A 27,222-nucleotide genomic window follows, 5' to 3' on the forward strand; every position below is an offset into this window, starting at 1 on the left:
AAACACGAGGTCAACAGATTTAGACTGTTCTAAAAACACCTTTCCTAAGGTTATTTACTAACAGCTTGCTTTTATTTATTAGCCCTTTTGTATTAACTAAGGTGCTGCAGTATTGATATAACAAATTAAAGGGATTAATACAGTTCTCTAGAAAGACCTAATGGCAAAGGAACCTAAGTTTTCATCCCAGATCTGCTAGTCAGTGGCTAAACTTAAGTAAGAAAGCTAAAATTCTTTCATTTTTTCAAATCAGAGCTCTCCTCTCTAAAGATTTATGGAGACAGAAGCCCCTGGGGAAACGCACGAAACAAGAAGCCAATAGAGAAAGCTAGCAGACATACTAGCTGACAGAGGCATCCAGAAACCAAAGACCCAAGCAGTTGCCAGACATGTGCCTTCCCAGTTGACAGAGCTGTCCCAGTAGGCATCAGCCTTTGTTGAGTGAAGGTAATCTCTTGTTGGGGCCTTAGTTTGGATATTTTCAGAGCCTTAGAATTGTAAATTTGCAAATGAATAAATTCCCTTTTTAAAAGCTGTTCTGTTTCTGGCATATTGCATTCTAGCAGCATTAGCAAACTAAAACAGTGGTAAACCCCTTTGAAAATTAGAAGCTTTCTATCATGGTGGCATTAAGATTCTCTACCCCACCATGGATGGAACTGTTAACAATAAGGACACTCAAAACAGGGTCAATTTTAACACTTTTTCAAGTGGCCTGGAAAGAGAACCATGTAGTGACACCTAATATTTCATTATCCAAATTAACAGAAGCAATGTGGATAAACAGTAAGATTGGAGATTAATGTCAGGGTGAGCACCTTTAAGACAAATATGAGAGACAAATCCAAACTTTCCTTACAAGATGCCTGCCTACACTTCAGCTAAAGAGAAAGGCTACACTTCAGTAGTCTTTGACCCTGTCAGCCCTAAAGTTAACGTAAGAAATATAAAAAAGTGCCATCCAAAGGATACTAGGAACAAAAAGCTTCTGCCTGGTCCTAAACCATCTGTACTTTGGAGTGACTATCAAACTCTCTAAGCTACTTTATTTCAACAGCAGCAACATGAAGGTAGAAAAGGTCCAGAACAATGAAACAAAAAGTGAACAAAGTGCCCAATGGGCCATTATATGAGAACAGATGGGGAAAATTGCAACTCCAATCTGAAAAACTCAAAGCTGAAAAGAGGTTATCAGCCTTGTTCCTATCATTCGTACCCCCTGTTCCCAAATCCACAAAATGTGCCAACAGATCAACATGACTTTGTTGCCAACGCTAGAGACTAGAATTAAGGAGAAAGGGTCTTCAAGCTTGAGAGAATTTCTTTTAACTTGACATAAAAGTACTTTACAGAACATGTAATGAGTCCACACGAGCGGCTATCCAGAGAACATTATAGGCTAAAAATACAAAAAGGCCAAGAAGGGTTCAGCTAAATTTATAGATACAGGATCTATAACCTGTTATTAAGGAAATGAGGGTATTTGGTGCTTGACAACCCAGTGGGCAGGCAGGCTTTCCAACATGTCCCCAGGTGCCTTCACCAGAGACAGGCTGCCCAGGCAGATGGACCCAGCTGGCCGTTGATCTGATTACATGCCTTTCACTTCCCCTCCCCCTTTCCCATTGTTCCATTACAACCTTTGTTCTGTAGCTTCCTGGCTGGCCCAGTAGTGAGGGGAGGCCAGGGGAATAGACCTGCATCTCTGCCTGTACGCTATCCTGCGGAATATCCAGCTCAGTGTCATCTACTCTTGACCATTGTACAGGATGATGGGCATCTGAGGAGTCCAAAGGGTCACACAAGAAATAAATTCCATCTCCATCTGCCTGTCCTGTTATATGAGCAAAGAAGTCCATGTTATCTTGGGGTTGGGGGAAAGCTCTCTAGGGATGGAGTTGAGAAGGGCACAGACAGTGAGAAAGAGGAAAGAGAGGAAGATAAAAGGCTTGGTTAAACTGTTTGCTGGGTAACCTGCCTCAAATAATGGGGCTGGCTATAAATGCTCATGATAATTCAAGAGTGATTCCCTTTGAGGACCTAACCACCTGTACTAGAATTGGGATACTTGGCCACAGCCGAGGGCAACTAGAAGTAACCTGTAATTGTCTGTGCTGTTTCTGTGCTTGACCTCAGAGCCAGGGACACAGCAGGATCCCAAGTGTTTAATACACTATCAAACTCCCAGTGAGAAGTCAAACATCACCTGATGAGACAATGGGCAAGCCAACACCAATCAGTCACCTCTTAGCTGCCACTTGGCTTCTTAAAAATTTCATATAATATTTTCTGTAACAGGCATTAGATCTAAACCACTGTCATACAAATGTAGTGTGGGCATGGGGAAGACAACTATATAGTACAAAAAATGAAGTCTGGATTTTCCAGGCAAATTACATTTCAGATTGGTCAGTTTGGGTTAACAACTCTTTTGGTAGAAATTTAAACATTTCTGTTCTAACAAGAGAGCTCAGGAACTGTTTCCAGAGAGGGATGTCAGAAGACCCAAGTTCCTGAAAATACACACCTCTACACTGATTATAATGGGACTTTATTTCCCTCCATCTAGACACTCAACTTCTATGAACCTCTCCTGGCCATTAATTAAACAAGCCAGTTCATCTAAAGGAAAGCAGGCACACACACAAATGCAACCTGGACCTAGGCATGTTCTTCTGTGGTCCTCAAGGCTGGCTACGGAAGTGAATGCTATCAAGCAGAAAAACCAGAGGGCTAGATTTTGCTGAAGCAGATAAAGCACATTCTCAGGATATCAGGCCACCAAGTAGACTGAATAACAGCTCATTCTAGCTAGCCCTTTCCCCTAAAGGCAGAGGATTATTAGCCAGAGGGTCTGTTGGACCCACTCTAAGCCAAATGACCTATTTTGGTGTGCCACCTGAGGACAAGAGTGCAGAGTGGTGACTTTCTTGCTAGAAGCTCAATAGTTCAAGGCAGCTAAGTGATGGAATCCTAAGGTTCCAGTATTACACACTAGATTGTCACATGACCAGGAAGCTCTTGCTTCTCAAACTTGAGGAATAAAACCAAATCATATAGAATATTAAGCTATTACCCTGTGACATTCTCCCAACCACCAATCTATCAGTTGGCAAATACTAAGCATCCACATGCTTAGCACCACACTAGGTTACAGACGATAAAGTATAACAGGATGGCTGCCTTTTACAACACAGATGAGATGGTGAGAGCTAAAGTTTGTAGGATACTAGTTTATCAGTGTACAAAGCATGTTCACATGTATTCAATTATCATTTTAACTCTCTTGACATTAGATTTGGGTGGACAGAATCATCACTGTTGATAATTTAGAAAAAGAGAGGCCCAAGTAGATGAAGTAACTTGCCTAGGGCACACAGTAAGTTGCAGAGGCAAGGCTAGAACTTAGGTCATGTGATTCCTTACACATTCACTACCACTACCAGTCTATAGATCTAGAAAAAGCTTTATTAAAAAATTATACAAGGCTCTCTATGTGGGACATGATTCCCAGGAGTGTAAATCTCCCTGGCAATGTGGAACCTGAGTCCTGGGATAAGCCAGGACTGACATCATGAGAATGAGAAAGTCTTCTTGACCAAAAAGGGGAAGAGAGAAATGAGACAAACTAAAGTTTCAGTGGCTGAGAGATTACAAACAGAGTCGAGAGGTTATACTTACGCATTACATAGATGTACCTTTTTACTTTATGGTATATTGATGTGGCTGGGGGGAAGTACCTAAACCTGTTCAGCTGTGTGACCCAGTAGCCTTGTTTCTGGAAGATGATTGTATAACTATAAAGCATTTACAATGTGACTGTGTGATTGCAAAAACCTTGTGACTAGTGTTCCTTTTATCCAGGGTATGGAGAGATGAGTGAAAAAAAAGGATAAAAAATAAATAAATAATAGGGGGAGATAAAGGGTAAAAATTGGGTAGATTGAAATACTATTGGCCAATGAGAGGTAGGGGTAAGGGGATGGGATGTATGAGTTTTTTTTTTTTTTTCTTCTTTTTCTGGAGTGATACAAATGTTCTAAGAATGATTGTGGTGAAGAATACACAACTATGCGATGATTATGAGCCATTGATTGTGTAATATGGTTGGACTGTATTATATGGAGATTTCTCAATAAAACTATTAAGAAAAAATTAAAGCATTTCAGAATTTAAAGTTAACAGTTAAAGCTTATAATATAAGCTCTAATTTTTTTTGGGGGGGGAGGGTTGTATGGTCTGGGAATCAAACTGCATGGAAGGTGAGCATTCTACCACTGAACAATTGGGGCACCCTAAGCTGTACTTTTTATAAGCATTTTGAAATGAAGCTGCTTTCAGAAATAAAACATCAGACAAGGCGAATGAATTTTAAGGATTGTATGGTAAATGAACTGTCAGAAACAAAAAGACAAATATGATAATGGTTCACTCATATAGACTATGATATAAAAACTTGGTGAAATGAAGTCAAAAGCATGGATTATCAAGTTGGGTACTATTGTAAAGGGTCCTAGATTGTAAGCTCCTACAGCAGTCACACAGATTCAGGAGTTGTATCTGTTATTTCTAAATTCTGAGAGACTGAGTTGTTTGTTTATAATCTGGTCATTCCCAGCAACTTTGGGTATTTATGTGACACCTGAGACTCAGAATTAGAGCTCTGAACCTATGAAAGTCAGTAGTACCCCATACAGGAACCGTTTAAAAGTTGAAAAAGGGATCTGACATTGAGTAGAGATATGAATGAGGCTGATCTGGATAGAACTAAGGTAAATCAGAATACAGGGTAAAGGATGATATCGTCCATATTTTAAAACTTCATCTTCCTTGTGAGACCAAAGGGAGAGATGTTTATTTGGTGCAAAATTTATATTTTGTGTAGTACATTTTCTATTCTAACTTGTATGGTCAGTTTAGTTGAACACCAAAACTACATGGAATCTTGAACAGGGCATAAGACTTTGTTGGTTCTCCAAGTTAGTATGATGCCCCAATATATCCCAGAGTAATTTGGGCAGAGATTAAAGAAGTATCTGCAAGGTGCCCTTGGAGCACTGGGGAGAAAGGAGGAAATATTCAACTTCCCCATTTGGAGAATTTCTGATATTCTTGCAAGCAGTGGAGACAACGAAATCAATAGATTGAGCCCTTGATCTTGGGGTTCACCCCTATGAAACTTATCTTTGCAAAGGACAGGCTAAGCCTACTTCAAATTAGGCCTAAGAGTCACCCCCAGAGAACCTCTTTGGTTGCTCAGATGTGGCCTCTCTCTCTAAACTGATGCGGCAAGGGAACTCACTGCCCTCTCCCACTAAGTGGGACATGACTCCCAAGGGTGTAAATCTCCCTGGTAAGGTGGGACAGAAATTCTGGGATGAGCTTGGACCTGGCATCAAGGGATTGAGAAAACCTTCTTGACCAAAAGAGGGAAGAGAGAAATGAGAAAAAATAAAGTGTCAGTGGCTGAGAGATTTCAGAGTTGGAACGTTATCTTGGAGGTTATTCTTATACATTATATAGATATGCCTTTTTAGTTTATGGTGTATTGGAGTGGCTAGAGGGAAGTACCTGAAACTGTAGAGCTGTGTTCCAGTAGCCTTGTTTCTTAAAGATGATTGTATAATGATACAGCTTTTATAATGTGACTGTGAGATTGTAAAAACCTTGTATTTGATGCTCCTTTAATCTAGGATATGGACAGATGAGTAAAAAATATGGATAAATAATAAAGAATATGGGGGACAGAGGTTAAAATAAATTGGGTAGATGGAAATACTAGTGGTCAATGAGAGGGAGGGGTAAAGGGTACAGTATGTATGAGTTTTTTCCTTTTTATTTCTTTTTCTGGAGTGATGCAAATGTTCTAAAAAGTGATCATGGCGATGAATACACAACTATGTGATGATATTGTGAGCCACTGATTGTATACCATTTATATAGAATGTTTGTATGTTAAGAATGTTTGTATGTTAAGATTTATTAATTAAAGTATTAAAAAAATTAGACATTGTTTTGTATTAATAAGCCACAGCAGAGGTTTTGTCCTGATTTACTTTTACCAGAGTTATGTTAACTAACAGATAAAATATAATTTATATGTTTGTCCTGCCAAAAAAAAAAAAAATCACACAAGGGAGGCAGGGGGCATCCTTATTCCTGATTTAGAGTTAAAGACAGTACCTAAATGCGAAAACAAGAAAAATAATGCTGGACCTATTTTGGGAGAGGGCAGGATTGGGAAGGGGTGGGAAAGATGGGCTCTTGGTAAACAAAAGTACTGATTAAAAGACCAAGGCCTTGGGTGGTGCAATGGTGGCTCAGTGGCAGAATTCTCCCATGCCGTGCCAGAGACCAGGGTTTGATTCTGGGGGCCTGCCCATGCCAAAAAAAGACCAAGGCTCCCAAGTGAGAACCCAGAAGGGTTCATTAATATCCTGAGGGACTTGCCAAAGGAGGTTGTGAGGGGTCCTCAGGGGCATATCTGCATTGCAGGTGAGTCTAAGAACACCCGCTTTTCCTCTCTAACAGCAGCAGAGTATAGTGTTTACCACATAAGCATTAAAAACCGAGGGTAACTAGAGACAAAAATCCAAGGGACCCCTTAGCTTTTGGGGGGCTGTGGAAGGCCAAAAGAGTTCTAAGTGCAGAATGTGGTGCCATCTCTTGAACAACCAATTAAAAAGGCAGAAAGAATCTGAGGCCTGGACAAGAGTCCAAGTATACCAGATGCTCGTATAAAATGGAATCAGACTCTATTATTTAGAAAGAACCTTAACAGTTCTTCCTCATATTGCACTAAAATAACTTCTTCCCACAGGTCTAGGTTTTGTCCTCTGGAGCAACAGAGAATCAGACCAATTCTTCCTTCCTTCAGCAGTGCTGCAGTATTTTGAAGACAGTGCTCATATGTGTCTTTTCTCTCCTCACTCCTCCCTAGACTTGATCTCAGTTTCTTCAACCTCCCTCCAAATGTCATAGACCACATGGTAGGTGGGCTGTTCCAGTTGGCTCAAGAACATTTTAGAATGTTGTGCTCAGAACCCAATAAATACATTACTCACTTACTACTCACGACAGGGTGTCTAAACAGCTTTGAATACAATGGAACTAACTCTCCCCTTGATCTGTACACTGCACTTTCATTAGCCCTGTCTACGATCACACTAGATATTTGGCTGCTGTCATACTGTTGTACTTAGTCAAATAAGAATTCCATAGCTTTTATGGACTCTTTTCCACTTCTAAACTAAAGAGCTAATGAGGAAAAGGAATACAAGTCTCTGAGGTGAAAATGCAACTTAGTATTATCAAATATTGCTTAGGCAGCAACAACCCCCTGCTGCTCCATTGTTGCCTCATAGTATGTACTGGGATGGGAAGAAAGAAAAAGACAAAGGATCAAAGTTTAGTGAGAAGATTCTGGGAAACTAAACCACTACCTCCCTGATTCCTTTCTGTGATAGTTTAAAGCTGTTATGTACCCCCAAAAAGCCATACCCTTTAATCCTGATTCAATATTGTTTAGGGTGGAAACATTTGATTATATTGTTTCTATGGAGTTTGACCTACTCAATTGTGGGTGTGACTTTTTTTATTAGGTGGAAATGTGACTTCACCCATTCCAAGTAGGTAGTAATTAGTTTACTGGAGTCCTTTAAAAGGGGAAACATTTTGGAAAAACCACTTGGAGAAAAGTTGCTTCAGAGCTGACAGAGCCAACATGAGACCTAGAAGTTTGGAGATGCAGAAAGAAAATGCTCCCAGGGAAGCTGTTTTGAAACCGGAAGCCAAACAACAAAAGATCCCAGCCATGACATGCCTTCACAGATGACAGAGCTGTTTGGACCCACTGGCCTTTCCTGAGTCAAGGTTTCTTTCTCTGGATGCCTTAGTGTGGACATTTTTGTGGCTTTGGAACTGTAAACTTGTAACACAATAAATTCCCTTTATAAAAGCCAACCCATTTCTGGTATATTGCATTCTGACAGCATTAACAAACCAAAACACCTTCCATGATATGGGTTCCGTTCTCTATGTTTAGCCAAAAAAATCATTATAGTTCTGGGCTCACTGTAGCTCCTCAAGAAGCAGTATTGGAGGAAGCAGCTGTTGAAGCCCTTATTATGGTAAACTCACCATAGAAAGGATATTCACTCAATAGACATTCACTGAGAGCTTGTTATAGGAGGCACTGTGCTAGGCCAATCAATGTCTGTGATGTCCCCACACTCGCACTTCTCTGGGAAATTTGCTCTATGGTAATTCTCAATATCTGCATTCATAGATTTAACACCCTGACCCATTCATCATGTAAAATAGAGGCATGCGGAGACTCTCAAGGTGCAAAGCTCAGCAGCTGTAGTAAGAAGAAAATAATTCAAAATATTAAAAATATATAGAATTTTGGAAATAAGTGTTTACTAAGAACCTGTGGAATATAAAAGATTGCTGTAAACTAAAGGAGGAAGAGAAAAATCATGTCCTAAATGACAGATCATCTAGTTGGGGAGATAAGCTGCAAATTGAAAGGTTAATCATTAAGATATTTAAACAAATAACATGACAGGGACATCTGAGCACAGTCTTAGGTGGTATGTGATTAACATAGAAGTGCTGAGGAAATTTGGCCTGGTCTGGTGGTCAGGGAAGCCCTTGTGGAGAGATGCGATTTGAGAGGGACTTTGAAGGACAGTCATGCTTTAGATAAGCAAAAGCCAGAGGGAGAACAATCCAGACAAATGGGATGGTAGGAACAAAAAGTAGAGGGAGGAAAGCCAAATGTGTGATTGAGGATAGCAAGGTAAACAATTTGGTTGGAGCAGAGTTCATCAACCAGAATGTGGATGTTGGAAAAGCAAGTTGGAGAATGGGCTTCAAAATATTAGAATTCTGATTAAGTGTGGACTTTAACTATAGGCTAGTCATTTCTAAACTTTTATTATATACCTCTATCAGTAAACACAATTTTGATCATGTACCCATAAAACACGTAACTTGATTATAAATTACAAACTGGTACTACTGTGTTGGAATTATTTCAGCAATAAAATATACATGAAACCATCTTAAATGATGAGATAAGAGATTCTAATATTTTCTTCTAGTAGCCAAAAAAAAACTGTCTCGTGTACCTGAAGGCACTGTACACACTGGAGGCCACTGCTCATGCAGGTCAAAGGGAGGCAGTGAGCCTTCTCTACCAAGGAATGAAGCAATAAAAGCAGTGCTTGTGGAAGTCTGATCAGAAGAGTGACGTACAGGAGTCAGATGGAGGTGGGGGAAAAAAAATCAAGCAACAGTTACTTCAATAGTCCAGGTAGGAGGTTAGGTCCCAGACTCAGGTGGTGAAAAAGAAAACGTGTAAAGGATGTCTAAGAAAAAAATTAAAGATGGTACTTGGAGAAAGCATGTATGGTCACAGTGCATAGGAAGGGGGAACAAGTGAGGAGAGGTCAGTAACTTCAAAAAGTTAATGTAGTAGCCACAAGAGCACTCAACTGCCATAGTAGGACAGTGAGAGATGGCAGGAAAATGGACACTAGTTACTAAAAACAGTAGCTAATTGTTTTCATTAGGAAGGAAAGCTGAAACGATGAGAGGAAAATCATGTGTTAAATCTTATTTGTATATTATAAGCTGTGTATCAGAAAAAAGAATTACTGTAATCAAAATTATTACCAGAGCAGCTTTACATAGAGAGTGTCTATTATTTTCTTCTAATTCCTGAGCCAAGTAGAGAAGGGTTTAAATGGTACTGATTAACAGGACTGCAGATTAGAAGGTCTGGCAGAAGCACAAACATTTATCCTAATGAGAATTGCAGGAAAAAGCTAAATGAGTAGCAAGGAAGAGAGAGAATGAAAGAAAAATGCTTGAAGCACAGTGTTGAGGATTGAATCATGCCCCCCCCCCCCCCCCACCCCGCAAAAAAAAGCATGTTCAGGTCCCAATCCATGATACTGTCGTGTGAACCCATTTGTAAACAGGTCCTTTGAAGATGTTATTAGTTATGGTGTGCTCAGACTGAATGAGCGTGGTTCTCCGTCCAATACAGCTGAAGTCCTTACAAGCGAAGGGAATTGAATATGGAAAGAGGAGCCACAGGGACACCTTGAAGATGAAAGTCAATAGAACCCAGAAGAGAAAGAAGAAAGAATACACTGCCATGTGCATTGCAATGTGATAAAAAGCCAAAGAACAAGGATTGTGGGCAGCCGGCCCCAGAATGTCATAGTCTTTGGGAAAAAGTATGGTCTTGCTGACGCCTCAGTTGTGGGCTTCTCCTGGCCTCAAAACCATGAGCCAATAAATTCCCATTGTTAAGCCAATCCAGCGTATGGTATTTGTGTTAGCAATGAGGAAAATAATACACATATTAATTTCTTATATAATACACTTATATGTAAAAACATGGGAGAAGAGGAATGGCTCCCTCCAAATGAGCTATCTAAAAAAGAGCTGTTTCACCAGTATTTCACAGAAATCTGGAACCAACTCAGATTAGTACCTGTCGCTTCCAGTGGTCTTACAGGTCTGAAATAGTCACAAGCTAGACTAGTTTTCAGCAGTTTGTGTTCAGTTTGTTCCCCACGATGAAGATATGCATTGGTTCCCTTAGTTTCTTATGGTGAGGTATCCATGTACTTTTGTCCTTTTCCTCTTTATAATCAGCAGCCTACTTTTGCAAGACTTTGCAAGCTAGAAAGCTAACTGAGATCCCTGAATTAAACTAACTGGTACCTTCAAGGATTCAATCTACATTCTGTGTCTCAGCAACTCAGAGTACTGGACACATCTAAGCCACTGTCCAAAAGCTACTTTCCTGTAAGCCAGACGGCCAGGCTTATATTGAGTGCTATTTTTTTTAATTAAAAAAATTGTATTTATTTAGAAGCAATTAAGATGTGAACAAAACAGGTGCAACCTTTTTTTTTGAGCAATTATAGAGTGGTATTCAGCTAACAGAACGACAATTATTTCAGATAAGCTACGTCAGAGAACTGAAGATGAAAAAACTTCCACCCCCATATACAACTAATTTGTGTTGTTCACCAACAAGAACCTGCTTAAAATTTCCATGTCAATTTACAGCCCCAATACGGTACCAGGAAAGGTCAGTGGCTATTGAAAAGACCACCAGGACAGGGCCATCTAAAGACACATTCAGTAGTATGTTAACTACACAAAAAAAGACGCTGTACAGTTTAAAAACAAATCTCACACAGCCTTATATTTCAATTTTTTTTCTGTAGGAGTGAGTTGTGTACAGGGGGGTTTAAAAGTTTTATAGACAAGAAAAAAACTGTGCTAGAACCCACTTATTCATCATTATCTTCTTCATCTTCCTTGTCCTCATTATCATTTTCCTCATCTTCCTCTTTCCCTTCTTTTTCTTGCTTTTCTCAGCCTTTTTGTCACATCAAGCTTTTCCTTTAGCCTGGTATGCAGCAATATTCTTTTCATATTTCTCCTTCAGCTTAGCAGCCTTCTTTTCATAAGGCCACTTGTCATCTGCAGTGGTATTATTCCATAACTCGCCCAGTTGCTTTGAAACATCGCCAATGGATAGGCCAGGGGGTTCACCTCTGATTCTTGGGCAATAATCAGAACAAAACAAGAAAAAGGCTGAAGGAGGCCTCTGTGGTACATTGGGATCCTTGAACTTCTTTTTCATTTCCCCTTTAGGAAGGATATAGGTTTTCATTTCTCTTTCATGACAGGCCTTGCCCACCTTGGCCATCCCTTCAAATTTTCCTTTCTCTTCAGCAGACATAGTCCACCTCTCTGAGCACTTCTTAGAAAACTCTGAAAAGTTGACTGAAGCATCCAGGTGCTTCTTCCTGTACTCCTCCAGGCAAGTGTGCATGAAGAAGGCATATGATGACATTTTGCCTCTCAGCTTCTTAGGGTCTCCTTTGCCCATGTCTAGTTATTTTTTGTCCATGAGGCTCAGAGTCACCCAGTGCCTGCCCGGCCCACACTTGCCCCGGCGCTGTCTCTATGGAGCTCAATGTACTGCAATGGCTGTGAGAGCGGGAGCCAGGTGCGGCCTCCTCACTCTCTCTGCTCTGTAACATTCTATTGAGTACTATTTTATTAAGGATACTTTCACCATTCATCAACCTCACAACCCCCAAAACAGTCGGTTAATTCCCAAACCACTCCCAAACAAAGCCTAAGAGGACTTTGGGGCAAGCTTTTTAGAAACCATCATTAGTTGGAAACAGGAGCAACATGGGGAGGGCAAAGGAGACATGAGAGATGCAAGGCCCTGAGGGCCTCATGGATGTGAGACGCACAGAACTGCCTCCAGGACCCCCACTTACCAGCTTGCTTTTGACCAACTTTTCTATTGCACTGACAAGGTCGGCAGCAGTAGGTACTTCAGTGGAGGCCTGCCGGGCTGCTAGCAAAGAAGAGGACTGCAAGACATTGGGTAGCAAAAGAAAAGCAGGTTAGCAAGGAATGAGGAAAAGCAATTAGTAAGCAAAACAGAGAGTCCAAAGCTCAAGGTAGGTAAGGAGAGCAAAGCTACGTGTATAGAGAAAAGAGTTGACAGGGGAGATGGGAGATTGCGTAGGTGTGGGACAGGCCTGCCTGACCCCTAGTCAGGAATTCTGGTCAGGTACAAAGCATTGATGGGACTAGGCTCTCCTTTAGCAGGTTTCTGAAAGAACTCAGGGGAGGGACTGCTGAGATCCCTGGTAGGGCCAAAAGGTAAGGGCTACCCTCACTGACAGTAACCAATGATGACTATTGTGAGGGCAGAAAGAACTTTGGCCACTCTTGGGCTGCCCACTGCTGTTTTAGGGACTGGAAGGAGTCAATAAACCTAGCCTCAAATGTGTCCAAAGGAGAGAAATAGTCCTTGTTTTACTATAGCCTTAGCTATAGCTTTTCACTGTGTGCTAAGCAAAAGTGCTTGGTGCAGATACTTACAGGCCAGCAAGCCAGACATACTGGTTGCCCCATTCACACACACACACATGTGCACATGCACACACACACACACACACACATATTCAAAACACAGCTGTTTCTCATAAGGCCCCCAGACTGGAACTTAGGAAGCAACAAAGGGCTTTAGCAGGAGTTGTGTATCTCATGTGGAATGACCTGGGACTATTCTGCTCACAGTAAAAGGAAGTTCACGTAAAGGGCCTGTCAGTAGCCCTTCTCCCTGGACCCAGCACAAGGACTTATTAGTGTGGCTGCCCACTGATGAGAGAGGTATTGTTTATTTTCCTTCTCCTGCATGAGAAGAAATTGGGGAAGAAATGGTTAACACTGAGTGCACTTTACCCCTGGCACATCAGAGCAGAGGGCTATGGTTTTTGGAACACATGTTCCTTCAGTTTTTTATGATAAAAACTGTAGAAAGAAAGTTGAATGTCCTGGCCTTGCTCTGCCTTCAAGTTTATCCAGTAGATTAGGGGGAAGAGTTTTTAAAAGGAAATTTCTTGCTGTCTACTCTGAGAGTTACCTAGCTCTTTCCTTTTGAGATGCAAAAAAATACAATACAATAAATAAATATCAAATAAATGTAATTAAGAAAGATATAACAATACTCTTTTTCCTCTCCTGGGGAATGCAGGAAAAGAGCTTAAGTCTGTTGGTAGAGCCAAGTTCTCATCTTTTTTATCTAGTAATCCTTTTCCTGGGAACTTATTCCAAGGACAGAAGTCAAAAGAACAAATGCCACATTTACCATATGGTCTGTATCAGCATTATCTAGAGTAGGCAAAAATTGGGAAACAACCTAGAATATTAAAAAACAGAGGCTAGTCAAGCAAATCATGATGTATCAACTAAGTGAAATACTTCCCAGCTATTAAAATTACAGTTATGAAGGTGAAATTATTAGATTTTTGGAAATGATTTTAAATAAAACATCAAACACATCATATGCGTATAATCATAAAAGTAAAACATACACGTATGAACACAGATTTAGAAAAAAGCATGGAGGATTCAAATCACACAAAAGATTACAATGAGTTCACTTTAGAAAATTCCTTTATACTAATGTAAAAATTGTTTTTAATGAATCTAACTTTAAAATTCTGAGGTTTAACCCATTTCCTAGATATTTCTCTCAGCTTTCAGCCTCCAGAAAAACAAATGTAGGGAAATCAACCAAGCATGGGCTGAGTAGGGTTAATGGGTATAAAAATGGACTGTTGCCATCTGTCCCATTCTTGTGTAAGAAAAGGGTTATACAAACATCTGGGGGTAAGACCGCATTCTCAGTTAAAAATTACCCAGGAACAACACAATATCCTTTTCCCCCAAACAAGTTATGTTTGAAGGAATCAGAGGGGGGAGGATTCATGACCTTTACTTTTCCTTTGCAAGGTTGTACCTCCAAGTGAGAGCTGTGTGAGGTGGCAGATATTGTAACATGCTATCACTGCTTATGGAACATTTTTACAAGGAGAGTCTTTTGGGAACACAAGCAGGCTAGTTCTCATTCCCACCTCAAGGTGACGCACAGGCATTTCTGCCCCCGGGAGTCCAGGAAGGGCAGAATGCCAATGCTTCCTACTCCATGTCTCCCTTGCAGGCCAGAGCCAGCGAGCTGACCCTGGAGTCCAGAGTTGCCAACACCAACTTAGGAGGGGCCTCAATTGTGAGCTTCTTATATGGGGAGCACATGGGGCCATGACTTAGTCACTGTCCTGGCTCTAGGATCTGTTCTTCTAGCCTAGCAAGGAGGAAGATCTTTGGATTAACAACCCAAAGGGAAGCAGAGAGAATTAAAACAAACACTGAAATATCACCAGAAACTCTGAAGCATCTGCAAATAGTGCTTTTTAAATTGTATCCTAGGCAGTTCTATGAAGGCATATTCTCTGCCTGCACAAGCTGGGACCCCCACCTCCGAGGATGCTGCCCATTGCCAGGCAGAGAACTACGGAATACAAGGAGACCCTAGAGGAACAATTAAGTAGACAGCTGCCAACACCACCACAAAATGAGACTCCAGAAAGGAAATGAAAAGCACCATCAAACAATGAAACCACCACTTCAATCGCCAGAGTCCACTGGGACCAGCAATACGAAGGTAAGGCAAGAAAAACATGATGAAATGAAAGTATGGCTTACAAGGAAAGTGAGTATTGGAAAACAAATTAAATCGGCCCCAAGCCTCATCTCAGTATCTGGAAGCACATTCAATCTGAAGCTCTGGCTCTAAAACAACTGGAATTATCACCTTGTGTTTATAGAGACGGAGTGGATATCAACATTTCAGATACCAGGGAGCCTCCACCCTGCTGGTGAGTCAGGATGTCTTGCAAAGAACTTGGGCTGCTTAGGATATTAGATTTTCCCATCTTTGACAGTACACTCCCCTCAGCATCATCTCCATTCCCACTTGTTCTCAAAGGACTTTCACTTCATGCTGTGAGTGCAGAATTATAATCAGCACTGTGCTCAAACGGAAGCTCCATTATTTTGTATTTTAGAGTTGAATACCAGGAAACAATCAACTAAAATATAGGTTGTACAGTTAGGTCCAACAAATTGATCATGATCTGGAACAACCTGTGATTCCTTTTTGAGACAGCTAACTTCTTTTGGGATCTCCTGTTTTCAAGGACAGAGCCATTACTCTCTATCAACAGGACAAGATCCCACATATAGTCCCAGTCTGAGAATTCTACACACACCCCTATCCTGCCCAGAATGAGGTCAGACCTCCAGGATTGGGGGAAGGGACATCAGTCCACTACAAAATACAGACAGAATCTATATTGCTGTGGGTGATGAGAAGAATATTATTCTGTCACACACAAAAATGAAATATGCTTTATACATTGCTCCTGCATGTGAAGAAGTAAAAAAGTCCTACCATCTCATCCTGCGTGGGGTCATTGTCAAAGATCTTCATAGGTGGAGGGAGGGGTGTGTGTGACTCTTCATCTGGCTCATCTTCTCCCCAACCTTTCTTGCTCTTCTAGAACAAAAGAACAGCATTAGTTACTGTTCCATATAGCTAAAGATGACAATGGTTCTTGGCTCGGAATTAAAAAAAAAAATACATATACTCTTCTCTCTCAACACCCCCTATCTTTTCAGCTTCAGTTTCTCTATTTAAACAATGGATACATACCTGATCTCAAAGAATACTGAGGACTAAATGGGGACACACGTGCACGCACACACACAGCAAATGTCTATCTTATTGTTTAGGCAGGAACAGAGAAATCTGAAAGAGTAGTCACAGGGAATCTAATTCTAAGTTTCTGAAGAGCTATTAATACCACAATATGAATAGCAACAGGTTCCACTGCCATCTCCTGAGGGAGAAATGTCAAATAGCATAAAATTACAACAAGGAGTCTGGTTACACATCAGGAAGAATTTCTTAGCCACATCAGTGATTGTGTTAGGTTAGTATGCCAGATAAAACAGCCTCTATCTCATCCCCCAACCAAAACAAATCCATTTATTTTGATCACAGAATCTCAGTGTTGGAAGGGACTTCAGAGGTCATCCAGTGTAACCTTTCAACAACACAGGGATCTCTCTGTTACGCTGAGGCTAGATGGTCTCCCAAACCAAAGTATGGAAGTTTACCAGCGTTCAAGAAGGTCTGCTTCATCACTGGATAACCTCACCACTAAAGTTCCTCTCCAAGCAGAAACCTTGCCTTGTAATCTTCATCTATTACTCAGAATTCTACCTTATAGAACAATGAGGAATTGCTATTCCCTTTACAAGTGGCACTACTCAAGATATTTGAAAACAGCTACCATGTCCCAGCACAGTCTTCAATTTTCCAAGTGAAATCGTCTCTGTTCTTTTATTTCTATTCTAAATTAGTCCAGCAAAGCTTTGCTATTGCCCTTAGAGAAGACAGGGGACAAAGTGATCTACTGATTCCCATCAGCCTGAGGATCCTACCTCCAAATCTGGCAAAATGTTTTCTGTCCACTGTATAACATAAGTACTAGTCGGTCTCTGAGTTGGTTACAAAGCAAACTAGACAAAAGTCTCAAATTACTTAGGCTCAAGAAGACAAACTATTGGGGACTACAGACTGGACAGTTTTCAAAGCCCATGAAAGGACACTTCACAAGGCTACAAGAAGGATGTCTATTAGAAATCTTTCCTGAGGGATGGCTTCAGATCCTAGTGGAAGTACCTCATCAGCACTGTCTCCTTGAGGAGTCGTCTCGTCCCCAGGCTTGGGAGATCCCAGGTCAAAGCTCTTCCGACCATCGCGAACTTTCTTCTGCTTTTTGATGTTTCCATCTGCCTTCCCACTGTTGAGCCGGCGCACAGGACTCGTCAACCACTTCTTAAGGGTGTTCGTGGAACGCTTGGGACCGGGGGAACTGTGGATGGAGTTCAGGGAGGGCTGAGACTGCAAGTTGGCCACTGATTCAGACTTTCCTCCATTTTCACTTGAGGAATGAGAGTATGCATCTGAGGAAAAACAACAGACAGACATAGCCACATCAGGAACAGTGAAGGCAGGCTGCCAACCCGGGAGTACGGCAGATCCATTCTCAGGACACTAAGACACAAAGCAGAAATCTCAAGGCCAGCCATGGATCCCAACCAAGGAAACCCTCCCTAGCACAGCAGTAACAATCACCATTCACTCAATTTTTATGTGCTAGGCACTGTTCCAAGTGCTGTGGCTATACGAGTGGACAAAAGATGACAACTCTTGACTTCACAGAATTTATATTCTGGTGGGAAATGCATATAATAAGCTGTAATGACAACAAAATATGTAAAATTTAAAGTGGGACAGATGAGTCTATATTGAAAAATAAAGCAAGAAGAGGGTATAAGGAATGCTGGGATGGGAGTAGGGGTGGCAAATTAAATAACTTGGTCAGGGAAGGCCTCAAGAGTGGACATTTGAGCAAAGACCTAATGGTGGTCGTGGAGCAGGTCATGTGGTCACCTGGTGAAGGGCATTCCAGACAGGCAAAGAAGGGCAAATACAAAGGTCCCAAGGTAAGACTGTGCCTGCTGTGGCTCCAGTGGAATAAGGTGTGAGAAGCAGCTGGGTCACAAAGACCTGGAGGGCCAGTGTTACAAATTTGGCTTTTACCTGGAGTAAAAACCCATTGGAGGACTCTAGTCAGAGTGAAACAATCTGACTTACATTTTAACAAGGTTATTCTGTCTTCTGTATTGAGAGCCAGGTGGAAATTGGAAAACTGTTTAGAAAGCTATCCAATAATCCAGGTGAGGGATGTCACTGGCTTGGACTGGGGTGGTAGCAGTGGTTGTAAGAAGCAGACTCTGAATAAGTTTAAGGTAGAAACAATAGGATTTGCTGACCGACTATCTTATTTCATTTTCTCAACAACCCCGGGAAATAAGCTCTATTGTTATCATTTAATAGAAGAGGAAATTCGGCTTGGAGAAAAAAACTAATTTGCCTAAAGACTTACAGCTCATAGGAAAGACACACTTCAGCACTAAACACTACTTCCCATGGGCTGACCAGCCCCCAGGTACTGGGTACTCAATGTCAGTGCCATGCCCAGTTCCCTGGGTCCACTCTGACTGTGAGGCTGGGGGATGAGGCCCGACGAAAGCAAGTCCAGGGCAGCCATGCTGGGTGGAACAGAGAAAAGGCATATGGCGGATGTGGGCATCCAAGAAAACTACCAGGGGGCAAATTTCCTTGAATTTTCCCTAAAACCTTTACATCTGAACAGCCATTTAACTCTGAGGAGATCAGCATGAGGATCCACGCGCACTGGTTTTACAGAATAGCTTTGAGTTATTAAAAAAAAAAAAGGGAGAAAAAAAATAAAAGCCCTTTAATCTACTTTGGATCTCTTCCTAGGCCCTAATGCTCAGAGATGTTCTTGGTTCTATCAGTTATGAGAAAGCTAGGGCCTCAAGACCTTCCAAAAGGTACACAGCAACACAGGGCATTGGCAGGCAAGTCGAGATTTTAAGTATGAATTACCAATCAATAAAAATGTCACAGAGTACCCACTAGGTAGTGTATTCTAAAAATATATGAGACGTAGATGTTATTTACACACATATATGCACAAAGAAAAGGAGAGAAGGGGAGAGATAAAGAGAGAATGAAAGAGCAAGAGAGAGCACACAAAATAAAGATAAATTCACAAGGCAGTATGTGATTAATTGCCAAAGGGCTGGAATGAACTCCAGATGATAAGTAAACAGAGTTCAGAGGAGGGTCAGTGTAGGCGGGATCAGTCTAAAAGGTTTAAGGGAAGAGATACCCCTGAGTAGAAGAGGAGGGAAGGAATTCCAAAGGAGGGAAACAGCAGGAACAGAAGTACAGAGGTAGGAAAATGTAAAAATAAGCCAAGTTAACACAGCTCTTAGGAAGATACTTTTGGGTGAAATAAAGATAAATCGAGGAGAAATTGCATAGAAAAGATTAGTGATGAGGTTTAATAACAGAGGAATATGAACATATTTGGAAACTCTACTGGAAATGACACGTTAAAAAAACAGTTAAAAAATTAATATACAGCATGGCCTGGGGAAGGAGGGCTTAGAATCCAAAGATTACATTAGGGGTGTGGCCCAGGGAGTATATTTCAAAGAAAGAAGTGATACCCTTTAGTGTCTGGATGACAAATCAAAGGTGAATTGTCCTTTGTATGCTTCTTCTTCTCACAAAAATGGTCTTGAGAGGATATATGATCAGCTTTACTTCTCCCCTGACAGCACCAGACTTAGTTTGCATACTGAGATTTGAACCCAACTCATGACTAGTATTTAAACAAATTATTACAGAAGCCTTTTTTTCACATCTGGTAGTCTCAAAGACTGAGTCACCTTTTCCTACAATGCCTTCGCCCTAGACTGAAGGTCCAATATGGTCTCAGAGTCATTTGCTTAGAGGTAGCAAATAAAGAAGAAACAAAATCCTTAAGTAAGGTGACTGCCTCTTCTGATACAGAGCTGTCTCCAGCCTTTGCAACTAGCTGATATCCTGGGCACCAAGCTCAGGCCACTAGCCCTGCCAGGACTATTTTAGATGCTGCCAAAGTTTTATGCATACTTTGGAAAGCAACAGCGGAATATTTGCATCTACAAGTACAAAAATTGAGCTCCCTGGTTTGAAGGATAAGCTACACGCTTGTTCTACTCAGGGGAATATTTGGGGATTGATGGACTTGGTTGATGTTCCTTTAAGGACCAAGTTGTAATCTTATCTTAGAAAATTCCTCGCTGGCTATAGTCTTGGGTATGTTGACATTATTTCTGAAGTGTCTGGTATGGGTCAAACTCCTATTCTGAGAAGATAATAAATATCTCCATGAGCAGTTAGTAGGATCAGGACCTTTCTGCTATCTTTCTGCTGATAAGCTGCAGATACTTTTCATTCACCAGGCCCTTGCAGTATCATACAGTTCTATTAAATCTAAGCCTTCAAAATTTAGATTTATTAGCACATACTGTGTCAACAAAACTAGAGGCCTGGCCATCTGAACTGTGCCCTGTATTACGAGGCAAGACCAAATGACATGTTGACCAAGGATTCACTCCATGGCAAATTACAGCCTGGCTTTGAGATTTAAAGATGCACAATTTTGAATGGCCATTCCTTTTCCCCCATTGTCATCTGCTTTAGTGCTTCCTGTACGAATTAATGGCAAGGGTACAAATTACAAAGTACAAATTAAAAATCAAGAGCATTGTCACTTTTGTCTTTTCAAAGGGAATTAAGAGCTGGAAGCAATCTGTAATTTGTGTAATTAGTGTCCTGTTTTGAGACAGGACATGTATAAATTACTTTAAATGTATGGGTATAGAAGAATGTGGCGTCATTTAGTCTAGGAATATCTACTTAGTTTATTGCTTCTTTAGAGAAGGATTGGCATGTTCTGCTCGTCCCATCTTTGGAGGATGGCTACATTTAACTGTTTGAGAATTTATTCTAGTATCTTTCCAGGCATAACAGTGACATAACAGTGAAGCGAAGATTTGTAATGACAACAATAATAAGGCTGTCTTATCAAATCTTCCCAAATTGAGGGACTCCTAATGCTACTTATTAGGATTCTTATTTCAGGAAATAGAAAATGAGAGTGCTTCAGAAAACTGAGGCTTACCGTTAGTAGGTAGCAGAGGCAGGATTTATAAAACCAGCTCTAACTCTGCTGCACATAAATTTAGTCTTATTTCGGCATCTATGTTCATGTATTCCTTTAGCCCTTTACAATTATTTTTAAAAGAAGCATCAAGTTGCTAGTCTATTTATCAATTCAATTTCATAATTTCAATGCTAAAAACAGTCACCCCACTAATTTTATAGATCAGACAATGAAGGTTTAAATATGGGAAATCCATGGTTGCAAATTAGTCAAATTAATTAGTGTCAAAGCTCAGACCAAAATCCTGGCATTTCAGCACCCACTCCAGGACTCTGAACCAGTGCATTCTCTTCCGCTTCGAGGCTTAGAAATTGCCCATAGGTACAGAAGATGCTTCACTGATAACTGGTTTTGAGAAACTGGGAACACAGCTGTGTGCCTGGAGAGTACAGGTAACACAGATGCTCTGACGTTCTGGTACCACCCAATTTCTTTCCTCGTAACTGAAGAAAGAAGACGTGCTTAGTGGTCACAGAACACATCACAAACCCTAACAAATGCTCATCTCTTAATGATACTTTTGTCAGAGCTGATCAAGTGAGAAACTCTGCTGCTTTCTTATCATATCTTCCCAAATTGAGGGACTCCTCATACCACTTATCAGGTTTCTTATCTGAGGAAATGGAAAACGAGAGTGCTTCAGGAAATTGAGGCTTACAGTTAGTAGGTAGAAGAGGCAAGCTTTATAAATGCAGCTCTGACTCCACTCCACATAAGATTCTGCTGATATGAGAATTTTCCTGCCTTGATTATATAATCCAAGAACAATCCACTGGCGCCTTTCTGGTAGACTGCAAAAAAAGAAGACCTGGGTTCTGGAGCTGCTCTACATTAACTACCTAGGGAGCACAGCCACTTAGTCCTGTTTCCTCATCTACAAAATGGACAGATTGGAAAGGATGTATTCAAAGACTGGCCTCACCACAAACTGGCTGTGACTTAGGGTCAGTTAATGAGCCTCTCTGTTTTTTAGTTTCCTCATCACTAAGTGAAAAAAAAATCAGTGCCGACCTCATAGGGTTGATAGGGAGTTGATATTTGTAAAAGTGCTTAGAATGGTGTTTAGATTAATAAGAAACACCCCTTAAGTATTTGTATATAACAAATCAGTAAAATCGTGAAAATATCCTCTAGTTCTATGACTGTGCTTTTTTCCTCTGTCTCCATTTCATCTGTATGCTCTTCTGAAAGCTAGATTAGACCATTTAAGAGCATTTTTTTAGCTTTGAAGTTCTATGCCTCTGTAAAAACAAAGAAAACTTAATGCTACCAATTGCATTCTGCATCATTCTCCCTCCATTTCAAGTAAATAATGGTACATAAATACATAACTTCAACCACTCTGGTGACCAATACCTGAAATTTCTTCCCAGAATAAGGTAGCCACATCCTTGGGATATCCGGCTATTGTTTCCACCTTCTCCACCATTTGTTAGTCGAAGTAGCATAAATTATTCCCTGGAGATAACATTTGCCTCCTCATCTATAAGGATAAATTCCTCAGAATAGGACCTCCTGATGGATTTTTTTTTTTTTTTTGGCCAGGCAATTGAAAAACTATTGAGATGAGGGCTCAGATACCATCAAGGGATTAGAATTAACATGTCAATGTTATTAGCCTAAACCCTGGGGGGCAAGGGATCTATAATTTTAGGTGTTTTAATCACAGTAGCAGGTTTCCAAGCAGCAAAGGAGATGAGGGTTATTTGATGTGAAGATGAAAACTGGTGTGATGGTTTGAAGCTTAGTATGCACCCTAGAAAAGATCATGTTCTTTCAATACATTCCTGCGGTTGTAGACCTATTGTAGGTGGGACCTTTTGACTAGGTTATTTCAATTGAGATATAACCTACCTCATTCAAGGTGGGTCTTAAATCCTCTTCCTCAAGTCCTTTGTAAGAAGATAAAACCCAGAAAAAAAGCCCCAGAGAAGTTGAAAAAGGGAACCACTGAAACCAGAAGCTGGAAGCAATGAAACCCAGGAGACAAAGACCAGGAGACATCAGCATGTGCCAAGCTATCTGACAGAGGAGCCCAAGCTCACCAGTAGCCAGTCTTCAGGGAGAAAGCATCATCTACTGATGCCTTGAGTTGGACATTTTTGCAACCTAAGAACTGTAAGCTTGTAAGTTAATAAATCCCCATTGTAAAAGCCAATCCATGGCTTTACATGGGTTGTAAATATATTGTGCACATGTCATGAAAGAGTACAAATCTAGGATACGGCAAATGCTTTACAGTTGCATGGGTTTACGTGGTATATTGTACTTTGTCAGCTTTAGCAAACTAAAATAATTGGAATAAAGCCCAAGAGAGCCTGCTCACTAAACACATGCTAACAAGTCCATTGTCTATATCAAACATTGCTCTTTTTTTCACTTGGGTATCCTTTTATTAGTAGCCAAATAGAAGATACTTGTGTATAACATGCACATAGAAATTTGTTAAATCTAATATAACTCATTCATAAAGTCAGTTTTCTTTTTAAAAAATTCAACCCATAATTACCTCATTTTTAAGTTACAGTGAAAAAAATCCTTTTACCTTTTTTGGTTTAATATAAAATTTGCAAAATGGTTCTCGAAGCAGAATCTATTGTACATGTGTCATGAAAAAGTACAAATTTAGGATATGGCAAACACTTTACATCCACAGGACTTTTGCCACTAATTTTCTAATCACAAAATACCGATCAGCCTTCTTTCCATTGACCTTAAAGTAAAGAATGAAATACACGTCTTAGACAAAAGGGGAAGACAGTTCTATTAGTTTGTGGACTTAGCACTCCCACAGACCAGGACAAGTCCTTGAGAGGGCTAGGCTGGGACCCCAGAGTGTATGCATATATACAGATGAAATCTGAGCCTTCAGTGGATTGTGAGCAGCCCAGATGTAAAATTCACTAAGATGGCTTGCCATTTTCTATGCTGGCTTGAGTGGCACAACTCAAAAATGAAAAGTTCATATTCAATCTGTTCTTCTGGAGTACAATAGGGGCTTTCAATCACACCCCAAAAGCATGCTTTCCACACACTGTATCATGGTATTTCTTCAAGTAACTGCTAAAAGATACGGGGTCTCTCTGCTATCTGTGTCAGTTCTGAGCTCTCTCTCTGTTTTCCTGCCTTTTATTCTCTTCATAGAAGGTGCCAGTAATAGGATTAAAACCCACCCTGAATTGGGTGGGTCACATCTCCATGGAAAAAACCTAATCAAAAGGTCCCACCCACAGTAGGTCCACACCCACAAGACTGGATTAGAAAGACACAGCTTTTATGGGGGTACATAACTGTTTCAAACCAGCATATTCCACCCTCTGGACCCCTAAAAGACATGCTCTTTCCAAATGCAAACTACATTTATTCCACCACAATATCACAAAAGCCTTAAATCATTTCAATAACAATTACAAATACAATTCCAAGTCAAAAACTGTACAAAATCTCATCAAATCTGATGGTATGGTAGCCCATGACAAACTCCGGGATCTGTGCTGAAACTATTTTGTTGAAGAGTGCTTTGAAAACTATTGCTTTTTTCTTTCTTTGCTTTGTATATATGTTATATTATACAATAAAGTTAAAAAAACTCATCAAATCAGCTACAGGCATGGTTTGTCCTAAAGCAAAATTCTCCTCTGGCTGTGGATGTGTGAAATTTAGAATAAGTTATTTGCTTCCAATAAACAGAGGAGGGACAGTAATAGGATAACATTTCTTTCCACAGGAAGAAATTGGAAGGAAAATAGGGTCACTGGACACAAACCATTTTGAAAACCAGCAGGGCAAACTCTATTATATTTTTAAGCTTTGAGAATCATTTATAGAATGAGGTTTTATTCTTGGGACTTGAGACTGTGGCAGTCCCACTCTTTCCAAGAGATTATGCAATAGCCCCTCTGTCTCCAAACACAGGGATGAGGGTCGCAAGATTGGGAGTGTTGGGGAGACCACCATGTTCTTGGCCCCACCCTTTCCAAGCATCTGGGCAGCATCCAGACTCTGCGCCATCTGTGGGACACACACTCAATCCCTTCAGAACAGTGGGGTGGCAGCCAGGCTCTCCCCAATCCCAGGGAATGTGCTCCACCCTCTTTGAGGTCTGAGGTGGCAGCACTTTTCTGCCTGCCCTCTGCCTCCAGTGCAAACTCACCCTCTCCACATGTATGGGTGGATCTACCCTCCTAGATCCTTTTTCTGTCCCTTTTATAGTCTAGACTGGCAGTGGTTCCATTTATATAGATATTGTAACACTATGGTTGGTTTTCTAGGTAGTATACAGGGATCACAACCATTAGACAATAGGACTTTCACAAATCCATTCTGGATAACTGCATTTCCAAACCTGGCTTTTTCAGAAATGGCTGACTGGTACCAAATTTGGTTAAATCCCAACATGGGTCACTATTCTTTAGGGTCTCTCTTTCTGGGAACCTAGAATTTTCCAGACCATCAATTTCTGGTTTCTTTGTACCCAAAAGTTCAGTTCTCAGTTTATCCCTTTCCTGTTGCATTTTATTACAAATTGCCAAGGAGAAGCCAGGCTAAAATTTCCAAATTTAGTTTGGAAATATCTTCAGCTAGATATCAAGCTCATCACTTTCAAATTCTGCCTTCCATCCAACACCAGGAATCAATTTTGCCAAATTCTCTGCTACTTTAAAACAAGGGTTGCCTTTCTTCCAGTTTGAAATGACACATTCATCATTTCTGTCTAAAGCCTTATTGGTGGTATCTTTAGAGTCCACATTTCTACCAACAGTCTCTTTAAAGTAAAGGGCTTTTTGATCAAACTCCTCACAATTCTTCCAGAATCTATATAAAGCTGTTCCACCATTATTGATATTTGAAAATCTCAGCACCCCACTTCTCTAATACAAAAATCCGTTTTGGTTTGCTAAAGCTGCCAGAATGTAATATACTAGAAATGGATTGGCTTTTACAAAGGGGATTTATTAAGCTACAATTTTACAGCTTTAAGGCTGTGAAAATGTCCAAATTAAGCATCAACAAGAGAATATTTTCATTCAAGAAAGGCCAATTGCATCCAGGTTCCTCTGACACAGGGGAAGGCACATGGCAATGTCTGCTGGCCCTCTCTCCTAGCTTCTGGTTTAAAGAGCTCAATCACCACTGGTTTCCAGTGGCTTTCTCTCTAAGCACCTGTAGATCTTAACTTAGCCTCTCCTGGTCAGACTCTGGGTTTCATTTCTTAGCTTGTCATCTCCAAATGTCTGTGTCTAGTTTCAACTCTCTTCTCTCTGTGTCAGCTCTCAGCTCTCAGCTCTGTGTTTTCTGCCTTTTTCTCTTTGTAAAGGACTGTAATAAAGGGATTAATTGGGTGGGTCACACCTCCATGGAAACAATTTAAATAAAAGGTCCCATCCACAAGAGATCTGCACACACAAAATTGGATTAGAAGAACATGGCTTTTCTGGGGGTATCTAACAGTTTCAAAGCAGCACACTTGGCAAACACATCTTGGCTCTGGATAATTCTTCTCCCATCTCTTAGGCATCCTTAAGTCTCAGATGCATAGTGCAGGTCCCTGTCCCCTGCTTATTATGTCAAAGCTTTTATAGTTAGCTCAGAGGCCTCTTCTTCAATGAGTCCTAGCCAACCCACCATTTTATTCTGACTTAACTTTATATGTTTTTATAAAGGTTGTACAGATAAAACCCTATGGATTTGGAGAGTTTGTGTCTGATTTTTCCCATTATACTGGCACCAAAAAAGTAAGGACCACTCTGAACCTTAAAAGCACTTAGCACTGGGCATCTCTTAGTTTCTACCTATGAGATCCCTTCTCTTCACTATACTGCTATTCCTGCCCTGGTAGAATGCCAAGAGATCTAAACCACAGAGATAATCCCAAACCCCGTGCCATCACATAGTGCAGAAATTGCTTTCAACTTCAGAGCTCATTGGAACATTAGCTCTTAATATCAGATCTTCTCCAATAAACAATCTCCAGAGGGTGAAACGTGAGCACCTCAGTCTTCAATCAAGATTAACTACCCAAATTTTGTCCTAATTCAGTCTGGATTTCCCTCAAATACTGCTGGCTCTTTCAGTGCTCAGCTGTCCTCCCTTCCCCAGT

General features: G+C 40.7%; 1 protein-coding gene and 1 pseudogene across 13 annotated transcripts in view; both read right to left on the reverse strand.

The window, feature by feature from the left end:
* KALRN (kalirin RhoGEF kinase) overlaps window positions 1-27,222 on the reverse strand; it is a 758,640-nt gene that overhangs the window by 79,575 nt on the left and 651,843 nt on the right. For 6 of the 13 annotated variants that reach the window (XM_077118101.1, XM_077118100.1, XM_077118113.1 and 3 more), the window contains 3 exons: window positions 17,153-17,436; window positions 15,857-15,961; window positions 12,330-12,425 (listed from right to left, as the gene is read on the reverse strand). In XM_077118101.1, coding sequence (XP_076974216.1) covers window positions 12,330-12,425; window positions 15,857-15,961; window positions 17,153-17,436 — 485 coding nt within the window. The remainder of the gene's footprint in view (window positions 1-12,329; window positions 12,426-15,856; window positions 15,962-17,152; window positions 17,437-27,222) is intronic. The other 7 variants (XM_077118102.1, XM_077118107.1, XM_077118111.1 and 4 more) reach the window with 3 other exon arrangements.
* On the reverse strand, window positions 9,948-12,320 carry LOC143648304 (high mobility group protein B1 pseudogene; annotated as a pseudogene).

Source organism: Tamandua tetradactyla, chromosome 10 (assembly GCF_023851605.1).
Source record: "Tamandua tetradactyla isolate mTamTet1 chromosome 10, mTamTet1.pri, whole genome shotgun sequence".
Classification (NCBI taxonomy): domain Eukaryota; kingdom Metazoa; phylum Chordata; class Mammalia; order Pilosa; family Myrmecophagidae; genus Tamandua; species Tamandua tetradactyla.